Genomic DNA, 21,653 nt, shown 5'->3' on the forward strand with positions numbered 1-21,653 from the left:
GAAACCAGAGAAAGGTTGAATTTGAGAAATTTTGGTCCCACACTTTCTCACTAGATTGGATATAAGATTTAGATAGATATTGATGCAAAGTTGACATGTCTTAGAAGAATTTTTGATAATCCAAATAAACCTGTTGATATGGTATTATTGCGCATATTGTAATGCACCTCTGGCTAGGCTAAAAGATGGGATTGTCACTCTCTTACTGGGTTGTGAATCAGCATTCGCTCCCTCTTCACAAGTAGCTGGATTGATCAGATTTTTAAAATCACACAATTTAAAAATCTCGCATTCATGTTATTATCCTTAACATTAGACATGGGTATATTATTTTCCTGAACAAGCATAAATACCTAATCTTTTCCTGATGTGATCGTATAAATTCCTGGTCAATGCAATGGGCTCGAGAACACGCATCTTGGAAAAATCCACACAGCACAGGACGCGGACACAGGGACAGCGAGGAGAGACGGCACTGCGGGGCCCAGTCGGCAGTGACCCAAGGCATAGAATAAGTCGCGGAAAAGCATCTTGGTAAGCAGGGATTAGCTCAGCTGGGCTCTTGCTGGTGATTTGTGAATGATTGCTTGCCATGTGTGGGACAGCGCTGCCCAGCCCAACAACAATCCCCCAATTCCCATTACTGCCCATCTCCTCCGTCCTCGCTGTAGCAAACTACTAGTCCTCCTCTAGTCGACCCACCCCCGTCGCAAGACTCGCATCGCCCGCGTCAAGCGCGCCGCCGCCGCCGCCTCACCGTCCGCCTCCGCCGCGCCGTCGCGCCGTGGGCCGCCTCCCCAGCTTGAAGCCTTGGCGCCGTCTTCCTTGCCGCCGCCCGACGCGGGCAGCCGTCCTGGTCCTCTTCGGTCAGCCCCTGCCGACCTTCTGCGGCGGAGAGAGGAGCGGAGATCCAGCCGCTTCCCGGCGGATTTCTTGGTCTGATTGGTAAGATTGAGTTGATTCTGCCGTTCCGTAATCCTTCTAGGCGCGTGCAAATCCAAATCTTTCCTCGCGGCCGGATTCAAATTCAAATCTTTGCTGCGAGATTCCGTCCCGGTCGTCTCAAGTCTTAACGCGGTCTATTCTTGGACCAAGTCGCTTAGTTAGTCCCCGCGTTTTGAGATCACCCGCTTAATGGCTGACAATGACAAAAGAAAATGTTTGCTTTTGCGCATCATAGCCTGCTTGATTGTTCTGTCTGGGGAAACAACCTGCTTGATAATTACTTCTTTGCAATCTTGCAATGTTCAGATCACCATGTTCTAATCAAGACACCCTGATTTGTTCTTCTTTTTTCTCCTTTTGGGTCAGCAGCTGCAGTGCGCAAATTTCCTCATTACTACTTGTACTAGCCCGCAAATAAGTTCGTGCTCCCACCAAAAGGAGAGCTCATATGGCAAAGCCTCCTAATGGCATTGGCCGTAGGTATGTTCAGTACAACATCTACAAACTTCCTTTTGAGTACTTGTTTAACCTGTAGATTTAACTACGAGTATGTCTAATGTCAAGCAACTTTCCGTGCTCAATGTTTGTCAGCAGCAGCATGCCAAGGTCAAATGAGGGCATGCGGCTCATATTTTCAGCAGTTGTCGGTGTCATGCTGGGCTACTTGTTTGGGATCTCCTTCCCTACAGTCAACATAACCAAGGTAAAGTGGTCCACTTGCCTCTCTTGTATTATTCTCTCATTCACTTTGTTTAGAAGAAATATATTCTGAATTGACTGCCTTGCAGCTTCACTTCCCTTCGAGTATCATCTCCTACATTGAAGATAGGAACTCTGGCATCACAACTCAAACATTGTTGAACCATGCATGGGCATCTGCAAATAATCGTAAAAAGAACAACTCTGATTCGAACTCTGATGAAATTCCCAAGGTACTTCGACACACTAGAACTAAATATTTTTTCGGTATGGTCATACGCTGTACGGGTTTTATTGGCATTGCTTCGGTTAGGTCTTCTATTTTGTTATTTTGTAGCCCACACCTGTTTGTTCTGTTGTATACTTATATTGCTACTATATTTCTCATATATATTTAAAAACTTAAGCTCCACAAGTATGCCAAGGCTGTAAATGTAGGGTGTTTTGTCTTTGTTGAAGTTGAAGGTAGATTAGCAATTGCCTTCAATGGAAGTTGGTGGCTCAATTTTGGACCTCAATACAACCTGCAACTGATTGTTGACATTCAGTCCTACATCTGACATATTTGGCCTAATAATATGGTTTCTGCTCTTACTTTCCAATTTTCTTAAAAGGATTGCACAATTCTGTGTGCAGATCTATGTTCCTACAAACCCAAAAGGTGCTGAAAGACTTCCACCAGGCATTGTTGTGTCTGAATCAGATCTTTATCCTCGAAGATTATGGGGTGATCCTAGTGAGGTTGGTGGTTGCTACTGTTGTAACTGTTCATTGCTTCCTTCGGTTGGAGGTTTTCTTCACCTCTTTCAAATGATTTACATTCCTAAAATATGTTTATTCATCAGGACCTTACTAGCGAGCCGAGGTATCTTGTTACTTTTACTGTTGGGATTGGGCAAAAGGCAAATATTGATGCAGCGGTAAAAAAGGTAATTGACAGACTGACAGCTTACCTGCTTAAACTCGGTGGATCACATTTTTCTACCCTAAAACTGGTGTATACTAGATCATGCATCTGAATGAAGTTGTAGTCACTTTTATTTGAAATGAGCATGTTGTCATTTCTTCTGAACTCATAGTTTTCTTGTATAGTTTTCAGATAAATTCACCATTATGTTGTTCCATTATGATGGTCGGACTACTGAATGGGATGAGTTTGAGTGGTCTAAAAGAGCCATCCATGTTAGTGTCATGAAGCAGACTAAATGGTACGTTATTGCTAAAATACCCCAGTGCTTTTGCATGTCCTTCTCAATGGTATGTTTGATTGCAACATTTTGATGATGTGCTTGTCTTGTTTATTTAAGGTGGTATGCAAAGCGATTTTTGCATCCCGACATTGTTGCCAGATATGATTACATTTTCATCTGGGATGAGGATCTAGGTGTTGAGCATTTTAATGCAGAGAAGTAAGCATCATATATTTATATTCTTGTTTCTTTCTGATCTTCTGGTGTTCGTTTTGATTAAGATCATATCTATGCTAATTTCCAGGTACATTGAGCTTGTTAGAAAGCATGGGTTGGAAATCTCTCAGCCTGGTTTGCAACCTGATAGAGGACTAACATGGCAAATGACTAAGCGTCGTGGTGACCAAGAAGTTCACAAGTGAGCTGCGGATTCAATATTTTGTTTCAAATCCGTAATGATAGGTCACTTTTCTTAGTAATGTTTTTCCTTACACAGAGTAACTGAGGAGAGACCAGGCTGGTGCACTGATCCACATCTCCCACCATGTGCAGCGTAGGAGCAAACATTTGTTGTGTATTTAATTTTCATTGTCCAACTATCATCCTTATTCCTTCACGTTCAATTTTACGTGCAGATTTGTTGAAATTATGGCGACAGTGTTCTCCAGAAATGCATGGCGCTGTGTGTGGCATATGATTCAGGTGAAGTGACATTACAGTCTAAGTCATTAGTTTGTCTAAAGTGGTATGCTAACACAATGTTTTATGCAGAATGACTTGGTCCATGGATGGGGTCTTGACTTTGCTCTTAGGAAATGTGTGGAGGTATTCCCTGCCATCATGCATAATACTTTACCTCAGTTTCTTTTAAATTCCAAGGATTAGCCATGCAGTTCATGCTCCCCATGTTCTTGGGATAGCATCATCAACATCTACATGATGCCTGAATTAATGTGCCTTCCACTTTACATGCTATTTGGAGCTATGCACATGTTACTGAGCTGGGACTCTTTTATTTTAATTTTTATTTAAACAGCCGGCTCATGAGAAAATTGGAGTTGTTGATGCTCAATGGATTGTTCATCAAGCAGTTCCTTCACTTGGGAACCAGGGCAAGTCAGATAATGGAAGAGCACCATGGGAAGGGGTAAGACATCATTTACGGATGCATGAATTTTGGGGCTGAATAGCATCTATTATCTATGCATAAGGATTCGTTCTTACTGTTTAACTTGGATATGCACCACAGGTAAGAGCACGCTGCAGAAAAGAATGGGGAATATTTCAAACAAGGTTGGCTGATGCGGAGAAGGCATATTACTTGGAACGTGGCATCACGCCCCCGAATTCAACAGCAGTTTAGATGAATACATGCCATGGCAAGGTTTCTGTTGCGGGATCCTGGTCCATGCCTACTGCCGTATTCATCGAAGCAGCTGCAACCCAGGGCCATCCATATTTGTACATGAGAGCACCCATGAATCAGCATGATTAATCTTAGTGTCGCCCCCACTTGGTTTTAATGTTATTTTTTGGTTAGTGAAAGTGAGACTAGCTGCGATGTAAGTAGGAGATATAGCAGGGACCATGACGATACTCGTTTGTGTATTAATAACCTTATGCGATATCTATATCGACAATCCTTTACCTCATCTTGGTATGCATATTGTTTGCTCCAGAGCAGTTCTTGTGCGCAACCCATATTACGTTGATCTAGTCCAGTTGAGGAACTATCAAGGTTTCCTGAACTCGAAATGAAAGCAAAATTTTCGAAGAACTGGAAGTCAAGAGTAAGACCTGCGTGACATCTGACTAAATTATGGCTGACTGGTCCAATTCAGTCTCAAAATAAACGCAGGTTCATTGAAGATTCTTGTGGACCTTCAACGAGGATGAGGATCTAATGAATTGGTGACTGCAAGGTTTTGTTGAAAGACTTGAGTGAAAACTATGTCAGGTACGTTCCAAAGGAAATTTCCAAGCTTCACACACAACAGCTTAGCTTGTCAGGGACTCTTCGTCGAGCCTTAAATATCCGTGACCGGGCCCCGGGGTGTGGATTGTGAAAGATGACGCCTCCCAGTCCCAGGGAAGGTTCTTTAAGTGTACCAGCTGGAGAGCTGGCTTTGGTACTATGGTCTGTTGAAATTTTGGAAAGTAGATTTTTTTTTTGTTATTGTTGTTTTGAGTGGTTGTAGTTATCTTATAAACTCTTAGGAAAAGCTAGTGTCTCAGATATAGCTGTTGTCTGATTCTATAAATTTTGACCACTAATTTCTGTCTAGTACATCGGTAGAAGATAAATGTACCATATGCTAGGTCAATGTAGATATTCAGAAGTCCTGATTGACCAACATTTAAGATAGTTTGGCCCTTTCATTCTTGTTCATCTTGGCTTTTCTTTCAGTATGTTATTCTTCTAACAAATAGTTTGCCATCATCTTGATTTTTTTTTCAGTATCATGTGCAATCACCGTTTGTGAATCGTGATATGAAAACCACAAAAAAAAAGATAAATGTACCTGTAAATTTCAAGCCCTAATTCTGTGGTATGTTAAAACCAACAATTCTTGTATGTTTAATGACAAATCAAATGCAAGAGAAAAAACTCTGCTTCAAACTGGGAGAATTGAACAAATGAAGTTGAAAAAAAAACAACCCAGATAAAGAAATAAAAAGAAAGAGGAAAAAAAAAGAAACAACGACTAACGTAGACTAGAATGCCAGGGCCGGAGTCAAGGTCCTTGAAACCTGCCAGGGCCCAAACCCTTGCGACCTCCATGATGGTTTGGGTGAGAGAAAATGGTTGTTGTTCTATCGAACTCGCCCATTCTGTCTTAATGATACACGTGGTAAGTATATTCTCTGAACAACTCAGATAATGAAGAAAAACTCAAAATGGAGTATCTCCTAAACATATCTTTTTAGTTTTTTCTAACCATTTTAAGTTTCACGCACAGATCTTAAGGGCGTCACAACATCAAAGAATATGACATCATTTTTTTTCCTAATTTTTTTAGTGTGTCAATCTGATTGGCACCTCAGGAGGCGGTTTCAACTTGCAACGATTGCTATTTTGGGGCCTGTTTAGTTCCCCTCAAAATTCTAACTTTGACACTATGCAAAAAGAAGATTTCCCATCACATCAAACTTGTGGTATATGCATTGAGTATTAAATATAGACGAAATCAAAAACTAATTGCATAGTTTTGTTGTACTTTGCGAGATGAATCTTTTGAGCCTAATTAGTCAATATTTGAATAATAATTGACAAATACAAACGAAACGCTACAGTATGCTACAGTGCTACAATAGTGATTTTGCATCTCCAAAGTTGAGCAACTAAACAAGGCCCTGCTAGCCTTATGGATATGCACGCCTTCATTTATTTGTGAAAATGCAGCGTGCAGAGTTTCTTTTGCTGACTTTCTTCTGAACCAGCCTTGTCGAACATCTGAAAATGGATGAACGATCACCTTTACGGATGGCATTGAATTGATTCCTGTGCGAGGTCTCGATCAATTGGCTCCATTTTCTCCACAAGTTCCTATATCAACACTTCATCAGCAGGTCGGCCAGTTCGTTCTACAACCTGAATTCCGAAAGCAGCCTCTGTACTATACCGGGTCCAAGATCGATCTATGGAGACTACCGATTCCGCGTTCCCATCACTCATTAACTCACACCTAGAGATTCTTTTCTGATGATAAATCCCATCACTCATTGAATACCGTTAGCTAGCAATTGCTGAGCAAGACTGCAACCTTGCCGGTAGCTTGATACACACACATCAGCCGCTCTGAATTCAAGCCCGCAAGCCAAAGCAGTTATCTGTATTCTGATCACACTCGGACATGCTTGAAGCCAAGCGCGTGTTCCCTCTCCTCTTCTTCTACGGTATCCACCTCGCAGCCGTCGCTGTCTCCGGCGGCAGCGGCGGTGACGACGACGAGTTCGTCTACTCCGGCTTCGCTGCTGGCGGCTCCAACCTGACCCACCTGACCCTTGATGGCACGGCCAAGGTCACGCCGACCGGCCTGCTCGAGCTGACCAACGGCACGGCGCATAGCAAAGGCCACGCGTTCCACCCGACGCCGCTGCGCCTCCGCGAGCCGGACGACGGTGGCAGTGATAAGAAGAAGAAGGCAGCGGCGGCGATCCGGTCCTTCTCGGCCACCTTCGTCTTCGGCATCGTGCCGCCGGCAGCCCCGGGCGTGGGCGCCGGCCACGGCCTCGCGCTCGTGGTCTCTCCGACCAAGGACCTCTCCTCCGGGATGGCCACCTCGTACCTGGGCTTCCTCAACGGCACCAAATTCTTCGCCGTGGAGCTCGACACCGTCATGAGCACTGAGTTCCACGACAAGGACAACAACCACGTCGGCGTCGACGTCGACACTCTCGTGTCCGCTGCCGCCGCCAGCGCCGGCTACTACGACGACAGGACCGGCGAGTTCACGAGCCTAACCCTGATCAGCGGCGAGGCCATGCAGGCATGGGTGGACTACGACAGCGACGCCGGCCGGGTCGACGTGAGGCTGGCTCCGATCAGGACAGGGAAGCCGAGGAAGCCGCTGGTTTCGACGGAGGTCAACCTCTCGACGGTAATCGGAGAGGAAGCGTACGTCGGCTTCTCGTCGTCCACGGGTACGCTGACCAGCCGCCACTACGTGCTCGGCTGGAGCTTCGCCGTGGGCGAGCCGGCTCCGGCCATCGACATGTCCAGGCTGCCCAAGCTACCTCAACGGAGCTCCGAATCTCCATCGAAGGCCTTAGTAATTGCTCTTCCTGTAGTCGCCGGCGGGCTCACCCTCGCCACGGTCGCCTGCGTTCTTCTCCTCGTCCGGCGCCGGTACAGGTACGTCGAGCTGCGCGAGGACTGGGAGATCGAGTTCGGAGCGCACCGGCTCTCGTACAAGGACCTGTTCCACGCCACCGACGGGTTCAAGAGCAAGAACCTGCTCGGCGCCGGAGGGTTCGGGACGGTGTACAGGGGGACGCTCGCCGCCTCCGGCACGGAGGTCGCCGTGAAGCGGGTAGCTCATGGATCGCAGCAGGGGATGAAGGAGTTCGTCGCCGAGGTCGCCACCGTCGGCCGTCTCCGGCACCGCAACCTCGTGCAGCTGCTCGGCTACTGCCGCCGCAACGACGAGCTCCTCCTCGCCTACGAGTACATGGCCAACGGCAGCCTCGAGAAGCACCTCTACGGCGTCGGCGGCGAACCTGGCCCTACACTGATCTGGGCCCAGAGGTTCCAGGTGATCAAGGGCGTCGCCTCCGGCCTGCTCTACCTCCACGAAGAGTGGGAGCAGGCCGTCGTCCACCGCGACGTCAAGGCCAGCAACATCCTCCTCGACAGCGAGATGAACGCCCGCCTTGGCGACTTCGGGCTCGCGAGGCTGCAGAACCACGACGCCGAGCTGCACACCACGGTCGTCGCCGGCACCTTCGGGTACATAGCGCCGGAGCTGGCGCTCACCGGCAAGGCGTCCCCTCTCACCGACGTCTTCGCCTTCGGCGCCTTCCTCCTCGAGGTTGTAACCGGGAGAAGACCGGTCGAGGACTCCACGGATGGCCACAGGGTCATGCTGGTGGACTGGGTGCTCGAGCACTGGCGTAACGAGTCACTGGCTGAGGCGGTGGACCCCAGGATTCAGGGAGGCTACGACGTGGACGAGGTGAGCTTGGCGTTGAGGGTGGGGTTGATGTGCTCGCATCCGCTGGCCGGTGTGAGGCCGAGCATGAGACAGGTCATGCAGTACCTCGCCGGGGACACGCCGCTTCCGGAGCTGACGCCGGCGCACATGGGCATGAGCATGCTGGCGCTGCTGCAGAACCAGGGGCTCGACTCGTTTGTCATGGCCAACTCCTCGTCGTCATCGGCGTCTGTGAGGAGCTTTGACACTAGCCTATCAAGAGGGAGATGACAAGGGCAGTGTGTTGTTCGTTTCTATCGAACCAAGATTTTGTTGGAGTTTATTCTTATTCATCACATCATGGATGTACAGAAGCTAATACAGACAGAGTAGAATTAGTCACTTTGCTTGTTTTTTTTTTTTAAAATTTTCCTACTCTTTGGTGACAAGTGTACTTGTACTGGGATTTATCTGACTCGAATGCAAATTTCAGCATGGCAGCAAAAATCGAATCTTCTACTACAAATCCACAGGATTAGTGGAAAAACAGCAAGATGAAATAAGGAGAATCACCATTCACCACGCACCTTTGTATTAATTGATCGAAAGAGTACAGATACGGAATGCATCTCCCGCTACAAGCGATAGGACTAATAAAGCCATGAGATCCACAGACTCAATAAAGCACAGTACCATAAATGGTAACCAAAGATTAAAAATCAACACGGACAACGCCTGCACAAGTCAGAAGCATGTGATCGATTCCTGGTCTGCACCGTTGCCAAGCCACCTCGCTTTGATGCATGATTCTGCACTAACGCGCAGGTCATCAAGCCGCCGGCTGTTTGGAGACTTGGTCCTGCTGGAGAAGCTTTTCTTGTGTGCAAGATGTTCAAGTGTTTATATAGGTAGGAAAAATTAAAGGTCTCACAGCATAATTTTGTCACAGTGAGTAACCTCAAATTTCTGTGTTATGAAGGTTGAGTAATCTCAGGGAACATAACGCATTATTGTTCCACTAATATGATGCACACTTGAAGCTATGGCTTATGTAGCCTGGTCTGTTCAAATTAAAAGGACAAGCTTTAGCCCTTTTCCTCACAAATTGTTAGGTGGCTGTAGCTTACTATCTCTGGCAGGCACAAATTTGAAGGACATATTAGATGTAGGAATTTGAGGAACGATTTCCTCCCTTTTTAGATGAAGCCTCTAGCTTAGGACCTGTTTGGCAGGCGCCAGCAGCTTATACTAAGCCTCGCCAAACAGTAAAAATAAAAAGGGATTGACATAAGAAGCACTCCAAAAGGAAGCTGTTTTGTAGAATGTAAAATACAAAAATGTTACTTTTACGGCTTCTCCCCCCTTCCTAATCATTCAATGTTCCAAAAAATTATCCACATTATTGCTACAAATGTTTTTCTCAACGAGTTTCAACTCCACCGGAAAAACTAATTTACCGGAGGAACAAGAGCCACAGCCATATTTTGGCAGGGGCTAGAGCCCGGCAAACAGACCCTTAGTGCTGCTAAAGTAGCAAGTTGCCTGATATTTGAGCTGTAAAATATTTGTGAAACCTCCTTTGAATTAAACGGCAATTTCCTGTAGTAGGTGAAATGCCAAGCACTAGTGCTGAATAGAGTTCATGCAGGTGCGAATATTTGATGATATTTTGATGATGCATAAGCATCTGGTACAAGAAACAATGTGTTGGCTAGCTCACAGGTGGGACAAGTCCAATTCTTTCTGCAATAGTTATCTTCAGTTCTGCATACTGCACATAAGCATAACCTTCTGTTTTCAGCACCTGAAAAGGGAAAATTGAATTCCATTTCAGAAGAAACTAATTTCTAGCTCAAAGATATACTGAAAGAGAACTGAAGTTTAAGAACTACCAAATTTTTGATATCCTTCTTGATCTTCTCATGAACTTCATCATCTAGAGCCTAAACCCCACAGAAACATTATGTCAAGTCCTTGATGTAGAGAATGACAAATTCCCAACAAAAAAGGATAAATATCACTTACCGTCTCATGGGTACTCGCTATATTAGTGTTGAACTATATGGGAAATAGATGAAATAGATTAGTTTACGATGACCAAGAGACAGGAGTGGATAAAATTGCAAAAAAAAAAAATCATCTTGTAAATAAAGTAATGAACCTACCTGATGTTCTATACTGTCACCACTTTCTTGCCCTACCTTTACATACAGCCTATCGCTGTATAAACGAAATATTTCCTCATGGACTTCATTCAAAGCATCTCTAAAACTCTTCTGAAAAAAATATTCATCGGTAGACACTAAAGGCATGCATAATGTTGAAATAATGGGCCTAGCCCATAGTAATTTCAGAATTTCAAATAAATCTCAAAGGCTCATGTGGGCAAGAGGTGGAGTGGTGCAAGTCTTTAGTCCCACATTGCTAGTGGAGGGGAGGGATGACCAACTTAAATATGAAAGTTGTCTCCACTCCTCCAAGCTATATGTGTGGGGAGAGAAGGAGAGCTCGTGGGCTCTCCTATATATGCGACCTACCGGCCTCTACTCCTCTCGCTGCTGCGCCGCCACCGTAGTCTACTCCATCCCGATTGTCGGCGTGCACCGGCGATTGGGAGAGCAGGTCTCCGGAATCGTCGTCTTAAGCGATCCTGCACCGGGAGAGGGCGAATAAGGTTTTTGGGAAGCGCTCTGCGCGACTGCTCGATCGCTTCCTCCGCTTCGTCAAGTTCTTCGTTGACTCCTTCACCACGGCTCATCTACCTCTTCGTCGCTCAGGCGTCACTCGTCGTCACGAACAACGTCAGGCTGCTGATCGTCGTCGCCTACTGTCTCGGTAGTCGTCCAGGAGCCGGTCTTCATCAAGAAAGAAACGTACAATCTCTTATCTCAAATTATGTCTTCCATACTAGCTATTATGATCTGTTGCAGTCTGATAGCACTGGATAGTATGGTAGAATGTGTGATTCTATTTGCAATGATAGACTTGTCTAGATCTTGTGTAGACATGTCTAGTTTAATCTGCTATCTGCTCATCGTATTCATGATTTATTTTTGGATTAAATTAAAACTAAAAGTGCTTATATATCCAACAATCCAAAAACCTTATTGTAGGCACTTTAGTTTTATGGCTGGATTTCTTGATGCACTGAGGCCAGCACCGTTTGCTGGCGTGCACTTCAAGAGGTGGCAGGTGAAAGTCACGCTGTGGCTTATTGCCATGAAGGTGTTCTGGGTGTCCAATGGCAAGCCGGAAGGAGTTCTCTCTCCTGAAAAGGAGAAAGAATATTCGGAAGCCAACACAATCTTCTTGGGCACTGTGATTGGTGCACTTGCAGAACATCTGTAGGATGTGTACCTTCATCACACGATCGCAAAGGAGTTGTGGGACGATCTGACTGCCAACTACGGTGGCTCAGATACTGGCACTGAACTGTACATCATTGAGCAGTATCATGACTATAAGATAGTTGACGGAAAATTTGTAGTCGCTCAGGCTCATGAATTACAGTGCATGGTGAAGGAACTCGATCTGCTAAAGATTGTCGTGTCCGACAAGTTTGTGGCTGGGGGTATTATTGCCAAGTTACCTCCATCCTGGAGGGATTTCGCCACTTCTCTCAAACACAAGAGGACAAAAATTTCTATTTCAGACTTGATTGCGTCTCTTGATGTTGAGGAGAAAGCTCGGGCTAAAGATGGACGATCTAAAGCTGTTGAGGGTCAGACCAGTGCCAATATGGTGCACCAATCACATCACAATGGCAATGGTGGCAAGGGCAAGGGCAAGAACAATAAGCCTAAGCAGTCCACTACCTTCAAGAAGAAGAAGAACAAGAAGAACGAGGGATGCTTCGTGTGCGGTTCTACTGACCATTGGGCAAAGAAGTGCCCAAACCGCAAAGGAAGAAAACCTCCACAGTAGAAGTCTGTGAGAATGGGTGACCAGCGCTGGAGATGAAAATAGTGGGTATGGTAATTTACCTTCTGTTTTTTCAGTGTTTCAGTCTACTAATACTTGGTGGCTTGATACTGGTGCTAATGTTCATGTGTGTGCTGATGCCTCCTTATTTTTATCTTACCAGGTTGCTCGGGATTCCTCCGTCCTAATGGGGAATGGGTCACATGCTTCTGTTCATTGTGTTGGTACGGTAGATCTGAAGTTTACTTCGGGAAAGATCATGCAACTAAAGAACGTGCAGCATGTCCCTTCTATCAGGAAGAATCTAGTTAGTGGCTCCCTTTTGTGTAGGGATGGTTTTAAGGTAGTGCTTGAGTCTAATAAAATTGTCGTGTCTAAGAGTGGACAATTTATTGGTAAAGGCTATGAGTGCGGAGGCTTGTTCCGCTTTTCCCTTTCAGATTATTGCAATAAGTCTGTGAACTATATTTGTGATGGTATTAATGAGAGTGATGCTAGTGTTTGGCATTCACATTTATGTCATCTGAATTTTAGTTCTATATCTCGACTTTCCAGCCTGTGTTTAATTCCGAATTTTTCCATTGTCAAAAGTTCTAAGTGTCATAGTTGTGTGCAATCTAAGCAACCTCGAAAACCTCACAAGGTGGCCGAGGAGAGACACTTGGCACCACTTGAACTAATTCATTCTGATATATGCGAGATGAATGGTGTGTTGACCAAAGGTGGAATATTTCATGACTTTGATAGATGATGCGTCTAGATATTGCTATGTATATTTATTGAAAATGAAAGATGAGGCTCTTAACTACTTTAAAATCTATAAGGCTGAAGTTGAGAATCAACTTGAGAAAAAGATCAAGAGAATTATGTCTGATCGTGGTGGCGAGTATTTCTCTAATGATTTCGACTTGTTCTGTGAAGAACATGGTATTATACATGAGAGGACGTCTCCCTATTCGCCCCAATCAAACGGGGTTGCCGAAAGAAAGAATCGCACTTTGACTGACTTGGTGAACGCCATGTTAGACACCAGTGGATTATCTAAGGGATGGTGGGGGAGGCTGTATTGACTTCATGTCATGTCCTGAATAAAGTACCCATGAAGAATAAGGAGAAAACTCCCTATGAAGAATGGATTGGAAGAAAACCATCACTTTTATACTTACGCACTTGGGGTTGCTTGGCCAAAGTTAGTGTGCTAATCAACAAGAAACGTAAGTTGGGACCTAAAACTGTGGATTGTGTCTTTTTGGGTTATGCTCATCATAGCATAGCTTATAGATTTTTAGTGGTTAAATCAGAGGTGCCTGATGTTCATGTTAATACCTTGATGGAGTCTTGTGATGTTACTTTCTTTGAGAATATATTTCCTATGAAACAATTGCATAGTATGTCTAGACTATCTTCTAATATGATTGCTGAGACAACTCCTGAACCTATTGTGCTTCCTGATCATGCTGAACAAACACTTGAGCCAGTTCATGAGGCAGTTAATAGTGAAGCTCCTAAGAGGAGCAAGAGACAAAGAACTGCAAAGTCCTTTGGTGATGATTTCACTGTCTATCTCGTAGACAATACTCCTAAGACTATTTCAGAGGCATTTGCATCTCCAGATGCAGATGATTGGAAAGAAGCTATCCATAGTGAGATGGACTCTATTCTTTCTAATGGAACTTGGGAGGTTGTTGATCGACCGTATGGTTGTAAACCTGTGGGTTGCAAGTGCGTGTTCAAAAAGAAGCTTAGGCCTGATGGTACTATTGATAAGTACAAGGCTCGACTTGTGGCTAAGGGTCATACCCAGAAAGAAGATGAAGATTTCTTCGACACTTACTCACCTGTTGCGAGATTGACCGGTATTCGAGTATTACTTTCCCTTGCTGCCACACATGGTCTTCTCGTCCATCAGATGGATGTTAAGACAGCTTTCTTTAATGGAGAGTTGGATGAGGAAATTTATATGAATCAACCTGATGTGTTTGTAATAAAGGGTCAAGAGAACAAGGTGTGTAAATTGCTGAAATCTTCGTATGGCCTGAAACAAGCACCTAAGCAGTGGCATGAGAAATTTGATACTACCCTCATATCAGCAGGCTTTTCTATCAATGAGGCTGATAGATGTGTGTACTACCACCATGGTGGCGGTGAGGGAGTTATATTGTGCTTGTATGTCGATGACATACCGATCTTTGGTACAAATCTTGACGTGATTAAAGAGGTCAAGTCATTTCTGTGCTAAAATTTTGACATGAAAGATCTGGGAGAGGCTGATGTAATTCTGAATATCAGCAGGCTTTTTTGTCAATGAGGCTGATGTGTGTACTACCACCATGGTGGGGGTGAGGGAGTTATATTGAGCAAGTGATGCTGTGACGACCGACCCCAAATCTCATGAGTTAATCTTAATCTGAGTCCCTAATCCCCCACCTCAGCTCCCCGAGTTGAAATGCTCAACCTCCAGTCTGGTCCCGACCCCTGAGACCCGACCCCTCTCAGCTGGTTCCCCGTTCCGACCCCGCCGACCCCAACTCACCCATCGGATCCTTCTAAGTCTTCCCGCAACGCCTCTCTCTCAATCTGAGCAGTGGACCAACCGAGCCTGACCGGTGGACCCACAAAATCTTTTCCTAGATCTCCCACGACAGACGCACTCGAGTAGCATGCCCGCTTCAGTGTTCCCCCGCCGCGTGGCTCAACTCTTCCGACCCCCGCTGCTCCGCCCCGTCGCCGGCCGCGACCGGCTGGATATCCGCGCCCCCTTCCCCAATAGTAGCGAAAGCCCTCTGCAACCCTTTCTGCAGCACCTTGCCGCCCGCGCCCATCATCACCCCGCCGGACCCTCGGCTGCGGAGCCCGATGCCTCCCGCCTTTTCCGCCGCCCCTCCACAGTCGCGCTGCCCGTACTGCGCTACGCGACGATTCCTCCGTCGCCAATCCAGACCCCGGCCGCGACAGTCCCTTTCCCGCCTTGTCAGAGCAGCGCCCCAACAATCTATTGCTTCACGCTCGCCCGCGTGACCGCAGCCCGCCTGTCTTCTCACCTGTGCGCCCTCGCTTCTAGCGCTGTTTCCCCGGTCACTTCCATCAGATCCACCGCATGACGACGCCCGCCTCCGCCAAATCTAAACCACCGGCAAAACCGCGCCTGCGCCGCCCCGTCTCTGGTGCCCAATGACCGCCGGTGTCATCCCCGAAGTCCTGCTCCGCCGCACCACTGCTCAATCTCTACCCCGGCAGAGCACTCGATCGTTTCTTCCCGGTCTTCGCGCCGCTCCAACCTTCTCTCTTCCGTGCAGCTATAAAAGGGAATGCCAAAGCTCCGCCGGAGTCCCCTTCGCCATCGCTGCCCTCCCGCCTTGCTCTCTGTTCATGCTCAAAGCGCTACTGCCTAAGTCCCTTCTCCTCTCCGCTCCACGCCCGCCCTTCCAATCCACCCAGCCGCTTGCTCCTCCGCGCTGCGCAAAGCTTGCTTGTGGTCCACAAGAAGCACCGCCGCCGTCGGAGCACCGCCGGACCTCGCCGCTGTCCAAGCCTTAGTCCTTCCGCCCAAGTCTGCTCTTTTCCGACCCCAAGCTTCACCTGTAAGACGAAGGTAAGCTGCCGACCCTTTTTCCACCTCGTCCGACCCCTTCTATCCGCCCGACCCCTGTTCTGTCTCGCCTGACCCTATCTGTTTCGCCGACCTTTCTCTGCCTCGCCCGAGGGCTCGGCTGTATCTTTTTCCTTAACCCGTGGGTATATGTGTAAAGATTGGGGACTTCTCTGCGTTAAGTCTGAGGACCCCCAGCACATCTATTCCTCTAGTCTAAGGGTTAGATCATAAGCTTCTTCCCATTCAACCCTTTTACCTTGTTCTTCTCCAACTCAAGTGAACTTCCTCACTTTATCCGTAGCTTTGCTACAACTTTCTGGGCTAAAAACATGCAAGTGTTGCTGTTGAAATAACCGTCTAAAGTGCTAACCCTTGCACTTGCATTTCGCGTAGAGTTGCATCTCGCCGATGGTGTCTACGAGTTGTACCCGGCGCCCGAAGACGAAGTTGCAGCAGAGCTCCCGCTTCCAGAAGCCGAAGCCGCCCCCGCATAAGACCCCTTCCCTTCCTCCTCGTTTGAAGGCAAGCCCCGGAGCATGAACCCCAGTTTCCCAAACTTGCGCATTCCTTCTGCATCTTGTTTGTGCATTTACGTATAGGAGTTGTTTGAAACCGTAGATTGCATGACTTAGTTCCCTGATCTGAACACTAGCTGTTGGACCGAGTATTTGCTATGCTTAAATAGGAAGCGGTAAAAGCCGAGTGATCTCCTGTCACTCGCGAGTTGTAGGAGTTGGTTGTTTTCCTTCCTGTTACAACTATAAGGACGATGGACGGGGCAAGGTTTTGGTTAACTCTTTGGTGGACAGCTAATCGCCCCGTCTGTCTATGGAAGTTGTTAAGGCCCGATAGTGGTGGTGTTCGTGATCAAGTGTTTGAAAGTACTAACCTCATACTTATTATGGGATGAGGAAGCCGAGTACCGGATTGAACCTAGATGTGAGCGGTCGCCCCATTATCCTTGGAACGGAGTTCCCCTGCGGCCGCACGTGGTGGCAAGTGTGGTCACAGAACGGCAGAGGCCGGGTCTGTGGAACATTGCACCAAAGGAAATGGGTCCGACACGGGTTGGGGAATTGATGGGGAAGGCCGACACAGGAAGCGACCCTCGGTGGTGCGCGGATGTCGTGAGGTTAGGTTCACCATGCATGGTTAAAGAACTCGAATCGATTCGTCTGCCTCTCACAGTTTGAGACTGCTTGATCACTATGCTACACTGAGTAATAAAGGAATCTGATGATGACATGGTCTTGATGATGATATATATATACCTTTTGGTTGGTTCTATGTTTGCTTAGAGTAAGTTGCTAACTTAGACCGGATAATGAACTTAGAACCGGAGCTAAAACTTTGAAAATCAGGATCTACTTAGTGCTTCTTGGCAAATAAACCCCTCAGCCAAAGAGCCTTGCATGTCTAGAAGTGGTGGAGTAGTTACTCCCGGTCGGTTAAGTCTTGTTGAGCTTAGTAGCTCAGCCTTGTTGTGGCTTTTCTTTTCAGGTGAAGTTGCTGCTCCCGAGCCTTCTTCTGTTGGCACTTGGCCGCCCCAACTCCCTCCGGGTTGGACGGTTGAGTGGGATCCCTCCTCGGACGGCGAGGAGAGGGATCACTAACGTCTTGGCAGGCCTCACCAAGGACGTCCGACCCCTGCGTTTAGCTTCCGCTTGTTCACCTTCTGTTGTTTTCTTCTAAACGTTGTAAAACTCTGATGTGTGCTTTATGGCCGAACTAAATGGTTAAGTTGGTTAAATCAGTGGACTTGCTGTATTCTCTGAAACCGCTCACCTTCGTGTGAGTTTGCTAACTCGGTCCTGTTCAAGTGGTTAAATCGGATGAAATCCGACGGCATCTCGAGTTAGCCTGATTAAGGCTGGTGTCGCGTGTTAGGCGACTTAACCGTGCCTCGATTTGGCTAATCCGAGGTGGATCCGCCACACATGCACTATTTAGTTGGTACTATGGATTACGGAATTCACTACTCCGGGTATCCTGCGGTACTGGAAGGCTATAGTGATTCAAATTGGATATCTGATGCTGATGAACTGTATGCCACAAGTGGATACGTCTTCACTCTTGGTGGTGGTGCTGTTTCATGGAGGTCATCCAAATAGAGTATCTTAACGAGATCTACCATGGAAGCAGAACTTGCAGCATTAGATACAGCCACAGTTGAGGCTGATTGGCTACGTGAACTCTTGATGGACTTGCCTATTGTCGAGAAACCTATGCCGGCAATACTTATGAATTGTGACAATCAAACGGTGATAGTCAAAGTGAACAATTCTAAGGACAATATGAAGTTATCAAGACACGTTAAGAGACATCTGTCTGTTAGGAAAATGAGAAACTCCGGAGTAATATCAGTGGATTACATCTCAACTGATAAGAACTTGGCAGATCAGTTCACTAAGAGGCTGTCACGTAATGTGATAGACAGTGCATCAAAGGAGATGGGTATGAGACCCATATGAGCTACACCATGGTGGTAACCCAACCTATGTGATCGGAGATCCTGTGAAGTAGGATCTGGGAAGAACAAGCCATTGGATAGCATGAGAGTATCCTACTAACCCACTCGAGAAATGATGCAACACTCTCAAACCACTGCATGGCAAGCTGGCTACTGCCTTAATATATTTTTTTGGCTTTAATTAGCAAAGATGTTGCCCTGCAGAACATCTTGAAAAAATATACCTATATGAGCCCGACTGTTGTAAGGTCGCAGTCTGGGAGACTTTGGTGATCTCTATTAAGCTCATGAAGAGACCAGGGGGTACGACCTATATACCCCACCCGCGGGGTAGGCTACAGGCAGCCTGGTACTAGTCCCGACTTTGAGTGAAACTTGTCCGCACAAAACTTGCAATTCAAGGCTTAGTCCATTGTTCAAGTTGTGGATGAATGTAGCTTGAAGCTCTAGGCGAGAGTTCAACTTAACAGTTCTCGCTGAAACACTAGTATATAAACAGCAGTGAGAAACAGGCAAAATCTCTGATGGGCATTTGAGATCTGGTGGGGGATTGTTGAAATAATGGGCCTAGCCCATAGTAATTTCAGAATTTCAAATAAATCTCAAAGGCCCATGTGGGCACGAGGTAGAGTGGTGCAAGTCTTTAGTCCTACATTGTTAGTGGAGGGGAGGGATGACCAACTTAAATATGGAAGTTGTCTCCACTCCTCCAAGCTATGTGTGTGGGGAGAGAAGGAGAGCTCCACACGCGCGCGCTCGCTCACCACGCCTCGCCTCGCCTCGCCGGGCGGGGCGGAGCGGGGCGAAGGGCGCGGGCACGCACCTGCGTGAATGGTCCGCCGAAATACGGCCCCTCACCTTGTGGGGGCGCGGCTTCCTTTTGCCGTTTTATTTTTTGGTTACTTGGTCTTTAAGTCAGCGAGATATATGGAATCCTAACCGGTTTAGATCACGATCGCGATATGAGAATTGTGGGCTCTCCTATATATGCGACCTACCGGCCTCTACCAAAAACAGATCTATTCGAGCTAGGATTTTTGCCTCCTCTCGCTGCTGCGCCGCCACCATAGTCTACTCCATCCCGATTGTCGGCGTGCACCGGCGATTGGGAGAGCAGGTCTCCGGAACCGTCGTCTTCAGCGATCCTGCACCTGGAGAGGGCGAATAAGGTTTTTGGGAAGCGCTCTGCGCGACTGCTCGATCGCTTCCTCCGCTTCGTCAATTTCTTCGTCGACTCCTTCACCACGGCTCGTCTACCTCTTCGTCGCTCGGGCGTCACTCGTCGTCGCGAACAATGTCAGGTTGCTGATCGTCGTCGCCTACTGTACCCGGTAGTCGTCCAGGAGCCGGTCTTCATCAAGAAAGAAACGTACGATCTCTTATCTCAAATTATGTCTTCCATACTAGCTACTATGATCTGTTGCAGTCTGATAGCACTGGATAGTATGGTAGAATGTGTGATTCTATTTGCAATGATAGACTTGTCTAGATCTTGCGTAGACATATCTAGTTTAATCTGCTATCTGTTCATCGTATTCATGATTTATTTCTAAATTAAATTAAAACTGAAAGTGCTTATATATCTAACAGAGAAAACGAAATCAGTGACTTCACTGTGCACAGAAAAGGTTAATCGTGCTAACCTTTTCCTTAGCAAACCGCTTCCAAATCTCAAAATATACGACATGCAAGATAATACGTAATTCATTATCTGTACGGAAGCGTCATATATACTCCTGTACAAAGTAAATGTCAAATACGACCATCATCAACTTTGACTATACCAAAATAAGAAGGGTAAGATTCTGACCTTGTATGCGGTCCACACTAAAAAGGGAAATATATGCGGATAACCTGTTGCAATCTTCAGTGCTTGTATAAAAGTCTTGTTATACAGTTTCCTCCACTAAACAACAGAGAAGCACTTAGTACATGGTTACATTGCATAGTGCCTTTCCAAGGGGCCACGAGCATGCCTTGCATACCTTACGTGATTCTGAGTGCAAATGGCCGATATAATCTTTGAGCCACTGTATCATAAAGTTGACAGTGCATTATTATATACCTTATGGTATTTTTCCGTGAAATTAGTTTTGTTGACGCATACCTTCATTTTCTTCGACATTTCCTTATAGTACTCCACATATTCCTTGTCACTGGCATAATCACTAAATATTTTGCGGTACTCATCCCAACTATTGTAGTCAGAAGGCTGCATAAAGAAATAGGGAAATAGGAAAGCAAATGATTAATTTCATCAATAGGCTACAGAATTAAGTTCAGGAGTTTGGACATGAAGCTGCTAACAAATATATTGAATGATCATGGTTGGGGAAAACCCACCAGGACAGACAAATTAAAGAAAGCTAAATTTAATGAGCAAAGATAGCATTAATCTGAGTCAAAACAGGAGAGCAATCGTTATGGGGATGCCTTAAGATGAAATCTAAAGTGACAACCATTAAAAAAATACATCTGAGCTCTGTCGACATGCTAAGAGTAAGCTCTATGATAATGGAAGAACTGCATGAATGTAAAGACGCTGAAAAACCCAATTAAATAGTAAGCCGTGAACAATAACAGTAAGGAACATGAACAACTTAAATATGGAAATCTGAAAACATGGTATACAACAAACAAAATTGCTCATAACATCATGGATCTTAAACTGAAATTTATCTATCAAATTAGAAACTTAACACTGAAGTTAAAATCCCTACATAAATGTGAGGCCTAAATCAATACACGGACACATAAATACCTGTTGTAGCTTGGGGCACAGCCGCTGGTAGTCATCCAATCCAAGTAAGTTTGCAGTGTTCAGGATGGAAAATCCAATCAAAATCTTTCTCGTAGTTCACAAAGTATTGCCTTTCCGCAAATATTTCAGGAGGGTACTCTTGCTTGAGTCTGTTGTCCTTGAGGTCCTCAATTAGAATCCCTTAGGACAGCTACACATGTAGTCACGCGTCGATAAACCACGAGCATCAGATACAATAGTTGTTACATATATGGATAAAAGTAGCATTATATACACATATGTGGTGAAGTAGTAGCATGCAACAACACTACCTCATGAGCTCTGATGCGATGCAGCGCGAGGCTTCTATTTACCTCGTCAAGCTCGTCAGGCTCAGCCTCCTGATAGTCACCGAGATTGCGACTGACCCAAAACTGTGCTGGGGAACGTTCTAAAGTCATTT

At 46.1% G+C, this 21,653-nt stretch overlaps 2 protein-coding genes across 5 annotated transcripts; both read left to right on the plus strand.

The window, feature by feature from the left end:
* Nucleotides 1-627: 627 nt before the first annotated feature.
* Nucleotides 628-4,498, plus strand: LOC101755578. 4 transcript variants are annotated; one of them, XM_004952225.4, is made up of 14 exons: nucleotides 628-945; nucleotides 1,312-1,425; nucleotides 1,537-1,648; nucleotides 1,734-1,877; nucleotides 2,281-2,385; nucleotides 2,490-2,573; nucleotides 2,737-2,852; nucleotides 2,952-3,053; nucleotides 3,139-3,252; nucleotides 3,331-3,387; nucleotides 3,470-3,536; nucleotides 3,606-3,659; nucleotides 3,871-3,981; nucleotides 4,084-4,498. In XM_004952225.4, the coding sequence occupies exons 2-14, from the start codon at nucleotides 1,394-1,396 to the stop codon at nucleotides 4,195-4,197; spliced, it is 1,212 nt and encodes a 403-aa protein (XP_004952282.1). In that variant the 5' UTR covers nucleotides 628-945; nucleotides 1,312-1,393; the 3' UTR covers nucleotides 4,198-4,498. The 4 variants fall into 4 exon arrangements, with proteins under 4 accessions (XP_004952282.1, XP_022682950.1, XP_004952281.1 ...); XM_022827215.1 differs by having other exon boundaries at nucleotides 629-945; nucleotides 1,540-1,648; XM_004952224.4 differs by having other exon boundaries at nucleotides 629-945; nucleotides 1,315-1,425.
* Nucleotides 4,499-6,253: 1,755 nt separating this feature from the next.
* On the plus strand, nucleotides 6,254-8,974 carry LOC101765068 (L-type lectin-domain containing receptor kinase IV.2). Its single transcript, XM_012844086.2, has one exon. The coding sequence runs from the start codon at nucleotides 6,689-6,691 to the stop codon at nucleotides 8,756-8,758; it is 2,070 nt and encodes a 689-aa protein (XP_012699540.1). The 5' UTR covers nucleotides 6,254-6,688; the 3' UTR covers nucleotides 8,759-8,974.
* The last annotated feature ends 12,679 nt before the right edge of the window (nucleotides 8,975-21,653 follow it).

This window comes from Setaria italica, chromosome I (assembly GCF_000263155.2).
Source record: "Setaria italica strain Yugu1 chromosome I, Setaria_italica_v2.0, whole genome shotgun sequence".
Lineage (NCBI taxonomy): Eukaryota > Viridiplantae > Streptophyta > Magnoliopsida > Poales > Poaceae > Setaria > Setaria italica.

Bases quoted from the DNA above. Each gene is read 5' to 3' on its own strand.
- LOC101755578 (XM_004952225.4), top strand. From the start codon at position 1,394: ATGGCAAAGCCTCCTAATGGCATTGGCCGTAG. The intron at 2,574-2,736 runs GTAATTGACAGA...TTTCTTGTATAG, and splicing joins TTGATGCAGCGGTAAAAAAG to TTTTCAGATAAATTCACCAT. The intron at 3,537-3,605 runs GTGAAGTGACAT...TGTTTTATGCAG, and splicing joins GTGTGTGGCATATGATTCAG to AATGACTTGGTCCATGGATG.
- LOC101765068 (XM_012844086.2), top strand. From the start codon at position 6,689: ATGCTTGAAGCCAAGCGCGTGTTCCCTCTCCTCTTCTTCTACGGTATC.